This window comes from Pelodiscus sinensis, chromosome 26 (assembly GCF_049634645.1).
Source record: "Pelodiscus sinensis isolate JC-2024 chromosome 26, ASM4963464v1, whole genome shotgun sequence".
Classification (NCBI taxonomy): Eukaryota; Metazoa; Chordata; order Testudines; family Trionychidae; genus Pelodiscus; species Pelodiscus sinensis.
The window spans coordinates 4,774,122-4,788,945 of NC_134736.1; the positions used below are offsets into that span (position 1 = coordinate 4,774,122).

At 46.2% G+C, this 14,824-nt stretch overlaps 2 protein-coding genes across 3 annotated transcripts in view; both read right to left on the reverse strand.

Annotated features, from left to right (window-relative positions):
* ARHGEF12 (Rho guanine nucleotide exchange factor 12) overlaps positions 1-11,894 on the reverse strand; it is a 112,975-nt gene extending 101,081 nt beyond the window's left edge. For both annotated transcript variants that reach the window (XM_075909529.1, XM_075909528.1), the window contains exon 1: positions 10,447-11,894. In XM_075909529.1, coding sequence (XP_075765644.1) covers positions 10,447-10,478 — 32 coding nt within the window. In that variant the 5' untranslated portion in view covers positions 10,479-11,894. The remainder of the gene's footprint in view (positions 1-10,446) is intronic.
* LOC142820445 (uncharacterized) lies at positions 11,301-13,485 on the reverse strand. The gene is made up of 3 exons (XM_075909265.1): positions 13,431-13,485; positions 11,702-12,290; positions 11,301-11,655 (listed from the first exon to the last, which is right to left on the reverse strand). Exons 1-3 carry the CDS (start codon positions 13,483-13,485, stop codon positions 11,301-11,303), a joined length of 999 nt encoding a protein of 332 aa, XP_075765380.1.
* Between the last annotated feature and the right edge of the window lie 1,339 nt (positions 13,486-14,824).

The window sequence follows — 14,824 nt, forward strand, 5'->3', positions numbered from 1 at the left end:
TTTGTATGGACCAGCAGGTTACAGAGTCTGTGTGCAGGCAAATGAGCCAGATCTAAGATGCTGTACCTGACCTTGCACTGTGTTCCTTCTGAATCGGTCTAGTGCTCCATTACTGAGATCCAACCACCTCCCTCCAGACTGATAAACACTGCCTGAGGTCACTTCATGCCTTCCAGCCCCCTTCCAGCTACTAATGCTTGTGCAAAATTCCATGAAAACATACCTAACTCCTCATAGCTACAGGCTTCCGTCCCTCTACACTGGGAAGTCACCCAAGTGCTTTGGCATGTGACTGCCTGCAATATCGCAAATCAGGACTCAGTGCCTACAAACTAACTTGAGATCAGTGTCATACATAAACAGGAACTTTGTTAGTTGGACCGGTGCACACAGCTTCAAAGAGGAACATTACTTGGATAAGAAGAGTCAAATTTCCACCACACACCCCATGTATATTTCTTAAAGTCTGAGGCAAACACTTGGAAAGCTCAGAAGCCAATTGAACCAACTCAAGTATCCAGCTCCAGCAAACCTACTCCTCATTCATATGGGTTTAAGCAGGCAGCCAGACAACCCACTATCCGGGATTATCCCTTTGACAACTAGCACAAATCCTGCAACCTCATTATCTGCACCTAGGCAGGCTCTTGTACTTCATACCACATCTTCTACATCACCAGTGAGTTCAGATAATAAAAGTCCTAATGTTGCTAAGCTGTTTAAACAAATGTAGAGGCTCAAAGTGCATCTCTCAGGTCAACCTATTGTGTTGCAATCCACAATCTCACACAGTGGATGCTGCTGCGTTTGTGACAGCAACACTTCAGCCATCAGCAGGACACCTGACAACATGTAACTGACGAACAAGTAATAACCCAGGTAGAGGAGATTACCCGGAATTATATTAGAACTTGAACTGTCATTACTACGTGGGAGCTCACCTGTTAGAAATCAAAGCCTCGATATTCAACCCCAGGGACAGCATTGGTCATCTGAGGTCGCAGTTTTGGAGAGCAACTTTAATTCAGTCCCATTTACACTGAAGAAACCGGAAGTTAAAGGAACCCAAAGCAATGTCCAGCAGACAATTTGTAAGGGTTTGCCAACGAATGAAAGAAGCAATATCAGATTCATATGGTCAAACATTGCTAGAGGAGCTGCACGGATACGCAAGATGACTAGGTTCCTGCCAAGTGAGCTTATAGACCAAACAAACACAATCCAGACAGACAAAGGGTGGGGAAAAGGGATGCAGCACAAAAGGGAGGGATAGAAGTGGGGATGTTTGGCGCACATTTTGCTAAATGCACAATTTATGTTAAATACCATTTGTTTTGCTTTTACTATTTATAACTGTGTTTACATTTAAATGTAAACAAAGGACAATGCCTTTTCCTGCCATGCTTGTTTAAAAATATAGTGTTTTATTTTAATGTTTTGTTTAACACACACACACACACACACAAAATCAACACAAACTCTGCCTTTTCCTGCTGTCTTCTTTATTTGCTGTTCTGTTTTAAGCCTGTTGCTTGATTTCTATATCTTGTGGTAGCCTGTTCTGCATCTGATGCCTTCCTCCTCTTACTTATTTAACACATCTTTAATACATCTTTATATCCTTTTCTTAACTTGTAAAAACTCTTGCAACCCTGCCCTTATTCTCAGCCTGCTATTTTTTTACTATTTTTATTCACAAACAATATCTGCATTCGATCTTTGGAATAATTAAGGGCCCGAGTTTTGTTAAAGTGAGATTTTAAATGGGATATAACAGTTATGTCCAGGCAGGACTATAAAAAGACAACACATGCAGAACTGCCAGCATGATTCAGAGAAAAGGTTAGACTATTAATTCTTATTGGCCTCTCGCATACATAAACCCAGTCTTTGCAAAATAAATAACGGGGGTGAGGGAAGTGAAGAAACGCTCTTTGGCCCGGTCTACATGTAAGTGTTAGGTCAATGTAACAACAGTGCTCAAGGGTGTGAAATATCCGCACCCCAGTCTGTCACAGCTATGCCAACGTAACTCCTGGTGCAGATGCCACTTCTGTCAACCTAGCTACCATTGCTCTGAGAGGTGGAATCCTAGATATTCCCGTCAATTAGGCAGTCTCTACATTATGACACTACAGTTGTATTACATGTCTATACTATTGCTGCAAGGTAGCTGTGGTCTTAACCGGGAGTAAAGCTTCCCCAATTATTAGCAATACTAAGGAGAAGCTGATATGTTTATCATTTCCTCATCAGCGAGTTTCTTGTAATAAACTTATTTACCTATCACCGTGCAATGTCAAATGCATTATGCTCCCGAATCAAGAAGTGCTAGGAGGCTATATTAGTAGTATTCTTAGTGTGTGACTACACAGCACCCTAAACTCAAAATAAGATGCACAAATTGTGCATCTTATTTCAAAACGGCTTATTTTGAAGTTTGGCACGTCTACACAGCACCAAATTTCAAAATAACTCGCTATTTCAAGCCATCCCATATCCCTCGTGAAACGAGGTTCACCAGGATGGCGAAATAGTGCACCTATTATTTCGAAAAGTATTTCAAAGTAAAGGGGAGCTTGTGTAGACGCAAGGTAGCTATTTCAGGATACCGGTGGTATCCCGAAATAGCCATGCAGTGTAGACTGATGTTAAGAATTTAGCGATGGTGAAAGGAAATGATTTTTAAGTCTTAGAGACTGAAGTCTTTTCTCTGTGCACCAAGCAGTAACACCAGCCACAAAAGAAGTCCAAACATATGCTCTCAGGGCTGTTTCAAGCATATTTCCCATCTAACCTGAAAGAGCCACATCTTAAGGTAGGAGTGGGAAAATCAATTCCTATTACCAAGGTAAACCATGGCCTCTCTCTTGATGCTATTAACAGAACATCCAGTGAGTCAGTATCACGGGTGCTGATTGTCTCAGGGGGTTGTTTTGTGTGATGCGAACGCCGGTCTCAGCTCCAAAGAGGCGATTATCAATTGAAGACAGCAGTGAAACTGTCCAGAGTCACGTCAGTTCCACTCCGATTCTGCTTGGGAATGCGGTGAGCAGCTGCAAAAACAAGCACCGAAGAGTCTCACTGAAAAGGAGGACCCGTAAGAAGTAGGTTTACGTGAGGGTAGAGTAGTGGACCCCACATCCGGACAGTCACAAGACTTTACGATACAGATGGGCATGAAGCCAGCAGCCATTAGGAAATTCCAGCTAGTGAAGAATTGTGCAGCACATTTCCTCAGCAACTTAAACCACCTGCCCATCAGTTTCTCCACTGGCTTCTCATGAATACACCATCAGGTTCAAGGTCTAGACCTTACTTTCAAGGTATTCAATGGCTTGAGCCCAATCTAACTTAAGGATTGCATAAAGATGACGAAGACCATGGTCAAGAATTCCGCTCACCAGGCACAATGGAACTTTAGATCATATGGATGAAGTTCATTTGTGCAGGCGATAGCGCTCTCCCAAGGGCTGATCTGACATACTAGAAATAAATCCCACAAGAGCCAAGGACCCTCACCAATCTGACCAACTTCTGCTGTAAGTGCAAGGCATGGTTCTGCATTCTGCCTTCTCCAACACACACAGAGCAGAGCGGACATTTTAAAAAACCCTTACCGAAACCAAACACTCCACTGCACATATCCTCTCCTTAGGGCAAGAACTGTAAGAGAGAAACAATGAACCATACATGATAGGTCATGTCATCTAATACACGGCTGGAAGGCATTCACATACTATAGTGATAAGAGCAGCAGACGATTTTTTTTTCCAGGCTAGATGAGATGGGGTGGAAAAGCAAAAGAGTACCTCTGTCTTCTAGAGGTGGGGATATTCAAATGTATCCCATACTATTAGCATGAGTACCCAGAAGGACTGTGTGTGGCAGGAATCAAGGCAACCAGGTTTGGGGCTGGGCTTCTCTGGACTTAGTTATCATCCTTCAAGTCTTTCATAGCTACCTCTGGCTAGAAGGAGACCAGTCAGTGATCTAAAGCCGGTTTCCCACAAACCTGTACTGGATGCAAAGAGGAGCTCTGGAAGGGAAAAGCTTGACACCACACTGCAGTTTGACCCAGACCTCCCTAAGCAGCATAAACTTATGTCACAATAGAAGCTACACATCTTTAGTTAACAAACCATGTTATTTCTATCTCCACCCAAATAATCACAAGATATTCCCAGCGCTATTCAAACTAGAAAGTCAAGCTTACCTCACTTTCAGTCTCTTTAGCCGAAGATTTCATCCACTACATGCCAAAAGCTGGTGGTTCCTGTCTACCCCCTAGCCTACAGAACACATCACAACAAGCACCCTATCAATAAAAAGGCCAGAATACAATAAGCAAGCACAAAGACTGTATCATCTTATGTTCAAAATGAAATGGAGACAATACCAGACAGCCCCAGAAAACTTGCACTGATGGATGGATGTAACAGACCAGTCGATAACTAAGGAAAGCCTCAATGATATCGTGCATGAGTACTAGATTTAAGGGAGTAGGTTAAAAAAATTAATGAAATGAAAACACTGTTCAAAAAAGTGTGGCTACCTATTCAGTAACTCTTTTGCAGAGAAGGTCCAGAATGCCATAGACAGAGAGGGGAGGAAAGGATATTTTGCCACCATTCAGCTAAAGGAGACTTTCCAATTACCAAGGGGACATTTAAAAGATGTGCTTCCTCTGTCTAAGCAGATTAGAAACAATTAAGGCCTACTTCAATATCAAGTGATGAGAAAATCAGCAATTAAGTGCTTCCCAAGGGTAATGATGAATAAATTCTTCCCACTGACACACACCTTATTTTACAATTTTGGTGGCACAGACTATGGCCCTATTATAAATAAAAAAAACTCATTTGATAGCAATTGCATCAGAACATGGACACTCCTTAAAAAATACCTACATTCTTTACAATACTTTAGCCACCGCACATACGCAAATCTGCACAGTCTACATCAGTATTTCTCAACCAGTGGTACGAGTGCCCCTAGGGATACTCGAGAGAAGTCTGGGGAGAGGGTATGTCAACACAACTGAAATTTGGAGAAAATTGGATTTTTGTTATAAGTGTTACCGTGCTTTATTATTTTTACTGTAATTTTTACACCCAAAAATGTTATCACCTGCCCGGCTACAATTAAGTTGTTTAAAAAAAATGTGTTGTAATGATAGGGGAAAAAAGTGTCTGAAAACTGTACGTACGGGGGTACTTTATTTTTTTAAAAAGGGGTACTTTATAAAAATATAATAATAATAATAATAATAAAAAGGTTGAGAAACACTGGTCTACATAACCATGCAATCTCCTTGCTCAGATATGTCTGGAGCGGGTACAGGAAGAAAAATACAGTAACTAGGTTACAAAAAAGGAAAACTACTCCATCTAAACATTTCTACATTGTTATACAGAATACAAGAAGGTTCCAATAATCATAAAGCAACTAATCACAGCCTGCAAATGCCGAATTTCAACCATGTCCCAAAAGTCCCTGAAAAGAAGAATAAAACCCTTATCTTGCTCAGCCATGTGTCGCCTTCCACAAATGGCAGACGAGAGCAACGCCCAAAGCCAGCCTATTTGATTTTACGCTGGGTGAGAGGAACTCTGAACAGAGAAGGCATGTGAACATGTAGCCCTGATAGAAACATAATGTAAGGAAGGTCACGCGAAGGTCTAAAGCCAACCTAACCCATCTCGGCTTAGCATAGATCCTACAGCTGGAAATACTAACACAGTGGTCTCCAACCTTTTTAACCACATGATCACTTTTTCAATTGAAGTGCAATGTAAGATCTAACTCAGACCCAAATATCCTTGCCTCACTTCCTTCCCGCCCCTTCTGAGACCCCACCCTGATCCACCCCTTCTTGGAGGCCTCACCCTGCTCACTCCATCCCCCTTCCTCACTCACTTTCACCAGGCTGCAGTAGGGATTTGGGGTGCAGGATCTAGTCTTGGGTCAAAGGGTTCAGAGCATGGGAGGGGCTCTGGCCTTAGCCCAGAGTGGAGGATTGGGATTCAGGGTGGGGGGGGGGGGGGGGGGGGGAGAATCAGGGTGCAAGCTCTAGGAAGGAGTTTAGATGCAAGGGGACTCCCATCTGGGGCAGGAGGTTGAATGTAGGAGGTTCTGGGCTGGGACAGGGTTCAGGAAGCAGGCTCTGGCTGCGCACCACTTAGCTGAGATGGCTTCCAGATGGTGGGGCAGTGGGGTTAACTCAGGCTCACTCCTGCCCTGGCCCTGCACCACTCCTAAAAGCAACTGGCATGTACAGCGGTGGCTCCATGTGCTGCCCCGCATCTACAGGCACTGACCTAATAGCTTCTACGAACCAGGGTTCCCCGGTATTGATCAATGGGAGCTGCAGGAGTGGCATCTGCAGGCAAGGCTGGTATTCAGAGACCCCCTGCTCTGTCTCTCAGGAGCTGCAGGGACATGCCAGCCACTTGCAGGAGCAGCAATTACCACAGGGATAATGACTCCAACCACAACAGGTTAGGCACTTTATAACTCACTACTCAAAGAATTATACTTAAGCGTAAAAGAGAAATGAAAAGTATGAAATGCACAGACCAGTCAAAAACAAACACACTTTGCAAGCAGTAAAAGTAAAAACAACCACCCACATGTGTTGGGTCAGGAGATGAGTGTGAAGGATGTGTGTGTGTGTCTCATTCTCACAACACACACACACACACACACACACACACACACACACACAGAGTAAGAGTGACAAATTTGTATTGTCAAGCTCCCTCCATCCTCTTCTCTCTATGTGGAGTTAGGGTACAGGAGCAGGGACAACCTGACATCAGAGGAAAACACCCCCACACACTTCCCCTCTCAAGCCCTGCACAGCAAAGAGGCAGCTGCTGGAGGGCAGCTCCAAGGCACAGCAAGGGCAGCATGACAGTGGACGGAGGGGCAACTGAAGTGTCAGTGCTTGATGGATTCCTGGCCAACCAGTCAGGGTCACGTGTCAGAGGCTCCAAGATCTACTGGTAGATCCGGATCTACTTGTTGGTGACTACCGCACTAACAGAACAGCACCAAGCCAAACGTTCATTCAGTACCAGAAAAACTGACAACTAGTAAGGAATTTAATAGATTGAAAAACGGGAACATATAGAAAGAGTGAAGTATGTATAGCCTGATTAAGAGATTATTAAATGAAGGGTGCGTGGTCATTTACATGCATGAAGGGTGTGAACACCAAGAATGAACAGCCATTGTTTCATATAGTCCAACAGGTGACAGGACTCAACTACAAAGAGAGAATCTCTTGGGAGACTAGCAAACCAGCTAGAAGTAGGGAAGGGAAGCCTTGTTGTTTGGGGTGTTTAAGCTTCTGAATTCTTCCCATGCCATGCCATGCCATTTAGGGCACAGGGAAGGTTCCATTATCCCCATCTCTCTTGGAACACTCGTTGGATGTGCAGTCGTTATTTAATGAAACAAAAGAAGAAAACCCCAAACCCCTCTCTCCAAGCACTGTTTGGTACAGAGATCCTTTTAATTGCCTCTTTTTAAATGTTTCTCTAGTGGCCCAACAGAATGCCTGCCAGAGCATTTGCTCCATCTTCATTCTTAACATGTCCTGAATATTTCCATCTTCTTTTCTAGGTGGCTTGGAAGATAAGGCATTGTTACCTCTGACCAATCTCAGCACTTATGTAAAATTCATTTAATTCAATACCTAGAGTTTTCTTGAGGCATTAAGGCACTGGCAGAAAAGATGCTATAAGAAACACTCCTACTTGAGTGGGAAATAGGCTAAACAGAAGATGGAAATGCCTATGATCAAATAGAGCTCTATTGATGGCACACAATGTAGTTTGAGACCAACATCTCAAACTCAGCCAACATGAATTGGCTGCACTGGATTCCTGAGCAGACCCAAGCACAGCTGCAGTAATACCTACAATCCTTCAACCTTCTTAAACAGAAGTAGCTATGGCACAAGAGAAAAGGAGAGGGCTGTCCAGATTTTGTGACTTCGCCTGTTGTCAGTTTTGGTGTTGTTCCAGTGACTATTCCTATCTTCATCCTAAATTGTAAACTAGTGCCAGCAATGAGATCAGAGGCAAAAGCTGTGAGCAGGACAGCAGGTGTAACCCAGGCCAAAAAAGAATGTCAATCAGATCTCACAAATCAATACCACTAAATTAGGTGGTAGGTGGGGAGGGGAAGAGAAGGTGAAGGAGATTATGCATATGGACAGCAGATCTTTTAAGAAGCTATCATTATATTCCCCCCCCCCCCCACCACACACACACACACAAAAATAAGGCCCATAGCACAAACCAAGAAGGATGCTGACTGGCTCATACTGTCCACCCTATTATGCTCATGTTTCTGTCTGGCACGTGGATGTTTAAACTTTCAAAAAGGCACTCTACAAAAGAAGTCAGTAAAAAAAAGTAAAAACCATCATTGGCAATCAGAGAGTTTAATCTGGAATATGCTTTTATATTCTGTGGACCTAGTGACTTGCATTTAGATTATGGGAGTATAAAGCAAGTGCAATTAGGAGCAAGGGAAAATACATTTTTAAGCTTAATTGGACAGAGAGCCTTTCAACAGCAGGTTGTCAGGACAGTGGTGACCAAAAAGACACCACTATCTGAGGGCTGTATGGTGCCATAATGAATGAATGCATGATCTCGTTCCAATTCCTAGTGGGTAAGATGTCCATCTCACGAGAAGACATTGTCACAGTTGGCATTTTGTCAGCTGACTTAGCCAAGGAAAAATGGGCCATGAAAACAGAATTACCCTCTCCCCATTAGAGCAGGGGTTCCTCCAGGTCAGCAGTGAGTCACAGTGGCCAGGCAAAGGACCAGCCTCCCCACACCTGCCACTGCCCATGCTGTACTCTGTCAGGATAGAAAGCTTCAGTTTCCAGGGCTGTCAAGTCAGCACCATTATTTTTATTCAAAGCTGTTAATTGCACATGGCACAAACATGCCTGGGACGTGACAAAGCAGCAGGAAGTGGAAGCACTTACATTTTTGTACTGGACATTCTAATGCAATAAATGGAAAATATTTTGTTTTATTAACAACCAACTCCATTACCTTCATGTATCCCCTTCAGACACAGCAATGGTGTAAAGATCCTATTGTCCCTTATGATGCCTTTCAAGTTGTTTTACGACATACACAGCAAGGCGAGAAATGCATGTAACGGATATAACCGTACAGACTTGTACAGATATGCAAATCAGTGTTAGTGCACATGGTCTGTAAGAGACAGACAAGTCAGCATTGATAGAATAGCAGTTACTGTCCCAACTATTACATTAGAAAAATGAATTTTGCTAAATTCATTGCAAATGTTCAAGGTTGGGAAAACAAACACAAGCAACATAACATAGCGGACCTGATACTTGTTTATATCAAGGCCCCTTTATACTTCTCAGGCAGTTTCACACGCAGGAAAGCCCCTTTACACTCCCAGATTAGAGTAAAAAGGCTTAAGTGTCTCTTCTAACTATCCTTGGAATCTACAAGGTTATTCCCAGGTACGGTACTGGAAACAGTGAATCATGCTCCCATCTCAGCTGCAATGACTACTGCTTCAAATCTGATGTACAGATCACATCAGGCTCAAGTGGTCAAAACTTTACTAAATTCCACTAACATTTTATGGCGTTGCTTCCAAACAACCTTGTCTGAAAACCTCAGATGAGACATTTCTTTCCTGTTTGCTTAGAAATGGAAATACAACTGAAATGCTCTCCTCCTTTCACCTTGTGCTCATCCGATGGCTCTGAGACTAATGTCCAAATCTCTCCTAGCAGAGAATAACATTCCAGCCCCTGACTCTGAAGAACCCAATAAAAGCAAAAAGCACAAAAAATGCCAGAGAATAAAATGGTGGTTTTTACACAGAAGCCAAGAGAAGGAAGAAGTCACCTGAAGCAGACAATTAGAGAACACCGCTACAATACAGTGGACACATCTGGGCAGACATACCAGCTGATTAGGTAGGAATTCTGTCCTCACCTGAAGTGACCTTTCCCTGAATGACTAATTTGCTGACCCAATAAAGAACAAAAGTACATTACATACACACTCAAACCTAAAATAAAATGTTTATGGCCTAAATTACATCCTCTTCTCAAGACGACCTAATCCCTAAATTATACCTAGAACAGATTTATTTGAGCACATCTACCCCTACCAGACCAGTTCAGAGACTAAAAGAGGATCCCCAAATTCCTACAGATAGTGGACCTAAATGTTTTGATTTCAAATTTAACCTATTGTCAGATGCTCCAAGATACTTACTGATTCTGAGATCAAATTAATCCCATTTTCCTGAGCCTGTCAACCCATCCCAACCTCTGATGAGGTCACTATATCCAAAAAGAAGGCAGCCAACTTTGAAGCAGAGAAACGGCTTTAAAATAAAAGAGAGATCCTGTTTCATACTAACCTGTCCGTGATTGTGGACTGTGTGCCACTCATTGGAGCCCTGGGCAAGGAGTCGTCTTCTTATCCAATTTGCATTTTACTATTATTGCACAGATCTCACAGATGCGTTGCCCCCCACATATACAACAATGCTCAGGATCCAGTCTTTCTCCAGAAGAGACATGCACAGAAGACAAATTCAGTTCAAAAAACCTTCTCTCAGTCAGAACATCCAGATCAAAAGGGCTCATAAAAAAAAAAGAATCAAAAAAAGAATCTAACCACCACACACAAGTTCTCTCTTGAGCAAAAATTTCCCAAAAGGGAGAGAGAAATCTTCAGATGTGATAAATCCTCTTAGGGTGGTTATGGGGAGATCCTGATTGGAGTCTAAAAGGTGACTTTGTTCAACTGGACTCTACAGGAATATCTGACTATTTACTCTCGATGGAGAGGCAGGATGCCCACTCCTAAACCACCAAGGTGGGGACTCCTGTGGATAATTGGGGGGAGCCTATAAACCCTCCCCTATGGGGAAGCCTACACAACCCTTCTTATGGGACTATGGGGATGCCCCCACATCTGATCACTCTCTCAAGGTACCCCCTCCAGACACTAGGGTCCCTTATCTGGGGGAGCCAAGGCGTGGCTCACAGCTTCCCAGTGGCTCCTTCTCCCCCTGGGAGAGCAAAGCAGGACGCATGTCCCCTTGGGCAGCTGCCTGAGTCCCCCTAGGCCCTGTGGCTCTCAGGGCTCCATCCCCAAGAGCTGGGCTGGCTCCCTGGGATCTCAGGTTCCAGGTCCAGCAAGGACCCCCCTCAGGCTGGTTGCTGGGGTCCTAGCCCGGTTCGCTCCCAGCTGGGTCTGTCCCCCGGCCTAGGGGAGGCTCTGGCCAGTGTCTGGGGTCCTGCCTTGGTTCGCTCCCAGCTGGGTCTGTCCCCCAGGCTTACTGGGGCAGGGAGTCTCCGGCTGGTCACTGGGGTCCTGGCCCGGTTCGGCCCCAGCCGGGTCTGTCCCCGGCCCAGGGGAGGCTCGGGCGGGTCGCCGGGTCCTGGCCCGGTTCGGTCCCAGCCGGGTCTGTCCCCGGCCCAGGGGAGGTTCGGGCGGGTCGCTGGGTCCTGGCCCGGTTCGGTCCCAGCCGGGTCTGTCCCCGGCCCAGGGGAGGCTCGGGCGGGTCGCTGGGTCCTGGCCCGGTTCGGTCCCAGCCGGGTCTGTCCCCGGCCCAGGGGAGGTTCGGGCGGGTCGCTGGGTCCCGGCCCGGTTCGGTCCCAGGGGAGGCTCGGGCGGGTCGCTGGGTCCTGGCCCGGTTCGGTCCCAGCCGGGTCTGTCCCCGGCCCAGGGGAGGCTCGGGCGGGTCGCTGGGTCCTGGCCCGGTTCGGCCCCAGCCGGGTCGGTCTCCGGTCGCGGCGGTGCCGGCGCGCGGCGCTGTGCGGGGGGGGGGCGCTGTGCGGGGAGCCGGCCCGGTTCCGGTTCCGCTCCGGTTCCGACCCCCCGGCCCGGGCTGCGGCGGCGGCTTTTTTTGTGTCTCTTTACTTCTGGGAGCCGCGTCACACCCCCCCGCGCGGATCCCTGCGCCGGCCGCCTCACCGCCCTGCCCGCCGCCTCCGCCGCGCCGGCAAAGGAGTCCCTGAGCAGAGCCTTCCCCCTTGCACCCCCGCTCCCCCGCCAGCCCAGCACCGTGCGGGGGGGCCGCCAGGGCAGGGTTTGGGAGGAGTCCCCCTCGCACTGCAGAGCAGGGACCCCCCCAGGAGAGCGGTGCAGCTAGGGGCCCCCACGAGCCCCCCAGTGCTGCAGAGACGTGACCCCCCCACTCCGCAGTGCAAGGCAGCAGGGTGCAAATGTCTCGGGCCAGAGATCGCCCAGGTCCTGGCTCCAAAGGAAATACTGTGATTGGATTATTATTAAGGCTAATAAATATGAAGAATTAGGGTTGCCAGATGGTTTCCTGGCATGACATCGCAATCTGCCTGGCATGGTATTTAGAAAATACCGGGCATTTCTGTTTTCTCATTTCTATTGTCTCAATGTGTTTCCCCAACAGACAGCTCAAATACTGGACTGTCTGGTTCAAAACCGGACACCTGGCAACCCTAGTAATATTAATAATTAATAATAATACAAACAATAAGTAACTAAAAAGATGTCCCAGTCCATTCAAAAGCTGCTGGCGGACCAGATTTGGCCCGCCGCCTGCCTCCTGACTATCCCTGGAGTGAAGGAGCCCTGTTCTTTCAATGCACTCCCATGAGATGATGGGAAACTGAGGTAGAGCATCCCAAAGGAGGGGGTACCATTAGCTCTGACTGCACTGAAGATTGGGTATCCCCCACCTTAATGACATGCAGATAGGGATCCTTCCATCCCAAATGCACTGAAGCAAAGGATCCCCCCTCCCCCCATGCAATGTGGAGCCAGAAACTCCTCCATATATCCCTCCTGAATGCACTGGAGAGATTCTTCCCCCTTATATACTGAAGCGCTGGGAGCCTCCCATCCTAATTCACTGCAGAGATAGCAACCCAAACTTACCCCTTTAAAAAAAAGGCAAAAGGGTTTGTTCCCATTGAAATTAATTGGTGCTTAGCACCTCTGAAATATCAGGCTCCAGGGTGTCTCATGTGCGGGAAGGGGTGAGCGCTGAACACTGTAAGCACCCTGACTCAATTATTCCCATTGGAAATTGTGGCCTTGACAGCTTCCCAGCCAGTAAATGGATTTTCTGTCCCTTTCTAAGAGGCGAGCTACGTATTAATAGCTATTTCCTTCCAGTCAGCTGCATCATCAGTTGCTGCGTCTTGCTGCCTTCAAAGCTCTCCCTTGATCTACCCCTCCTCAAGCGATCCCTCCTTTCCCCATCACTACACCCTCTCTTTTCTGTACAGCTACCTTACGTTTTGTCTTGTCTTATGCAGATCATTACTCTTTGGGACAGGGAGAGTCTACTGCTCTAGCGGCTGCCCTGACCCTCTGTGATAAGTAAATACATCAATGAAAATAAAAAGGTACCCACAGCTCCACAGTAACAATGGGGATGTCGGTAATAGGATGGTTTAATGACCATAGCTTTTTTGTGTGTGGCTTCGCATCACATTGGGAATGCTCCTGAACTGGATAGCAGATATCTCACTTAATCAATTCTCTGCCCTTGCAGGTGCTTTGGCTGCATTTTGAGGCTCCTGTTCTCTGCAGATAGCACCTACTCCTTTTGGTGCCTGTGCGGGGTAATGCTTTGGTGAATTCTGGTTTGGCGGGTGGGGCTTACGGTGGGGAGGGGGCCTGGTTGTGGTCGTGGTCTGTGCTAAACAGGAGGTCAAAACTGTACGAGCCAGTGGCACCTTCCTGTCTAGGATGCTATGCCTCATTTTCTGATTGTTTCACAGGGAGTGATTGATTTCTACACCCGGGGAGAAAATCTACAACTGTTGACAGACCAGAAGGGTGCCCAGTTTTCCAGATAAGGGCCTCCCCTTGCTCCTACTGACACCAAAGGGAACAGGAGAAACCAATACATTAACCCTAATGCCCATTCTTGCAATTGAATGTCTATGGAGGTGGCTCTCCCTCACTTGTTCCCCAAGCAATAGTCACATCATTCCTTAAAGCTACTACTTCCCTGACACCCCTTTTATGCCCCCAGCCCAATGTATAGAACACACAAGGCTTGGGAAGAGGTTAAAATCTGTATCAGTTTGCCCACCTGGTCCTGTTTGTGTCTAATCTCTATTGTCAATGTCTGGTAGGACAGATTGTGCAAGCAACATACAGGAAATAATAACAATAAAGCCAGCAGCTGAGTTCTGTGTGATCTAACCCCACGCACCCACCACGTCTCCTCCCCACTCCTGTTGGTACCAAGCATCCATCTAAGTGCCATGTTCTTGCCCCCATACTACAAGGTCATGACATTGTTAGCAAAAGTCATATTGCCAAGGATTCAAACAGTAACCACATTAACAAGTCCATGCAACATGCCATGGGGTTATGGCTCTGCTCTGTTAAGCAAAGTTTGATGGCAGCACCTAATCGATCATACCCAAGATCTTAAGAGCAATACTCTAATACCAGGAGTGCCTGCTAGTCTTTTTTACCAAATGCCCTGAGATCAATGTACACACTGCTTTTGCCAAGCCGCAAATGCTTATGGCAAGGCCAAAGCGACTCAGGACACTGGCCTGTTACCAGATCACAGGGGATACAGCACAGTGCCCTGCCATAAATAAGCTACTGGACTGTTTTACCTCGTAGTATAACATTTTTCACTAGGGATCTGGTTCGCTTGAGCGAAGAAGGGACAGTGTGTTAGTGCCTAATTAACTTCTTGTTTCTAAAAGTTTCATTGCAAGAGGGGAAGTGGGGAATGAAATCATTCTCTGGATGATGTGTGGCAGTTGCATAGGAAC

Coding starts and splice junctions, on each gene's coding strand:
- LOC142820445 (XM_075909265.1), bottom strand. CDS start 13,485: ATGGTCATTAAACCATCCTATTACCGACATCCCCATTGTTACTGTGGA. Junction 12,291..13,430: donor TTGTTACTGTGGAGCTGTGG/GTACCTTTTTAT, acceptor CTTTGGAGCCAG/GACCTGGGCGATCTCTGGCC. Junction 11,656..11,701: donor ACCCAGCGACCCGCCCGAGC/CTCCCCTGGGAC, acceptor ACCCGCCCGAAC/CTCCCCTGGGCCGGGGACAG.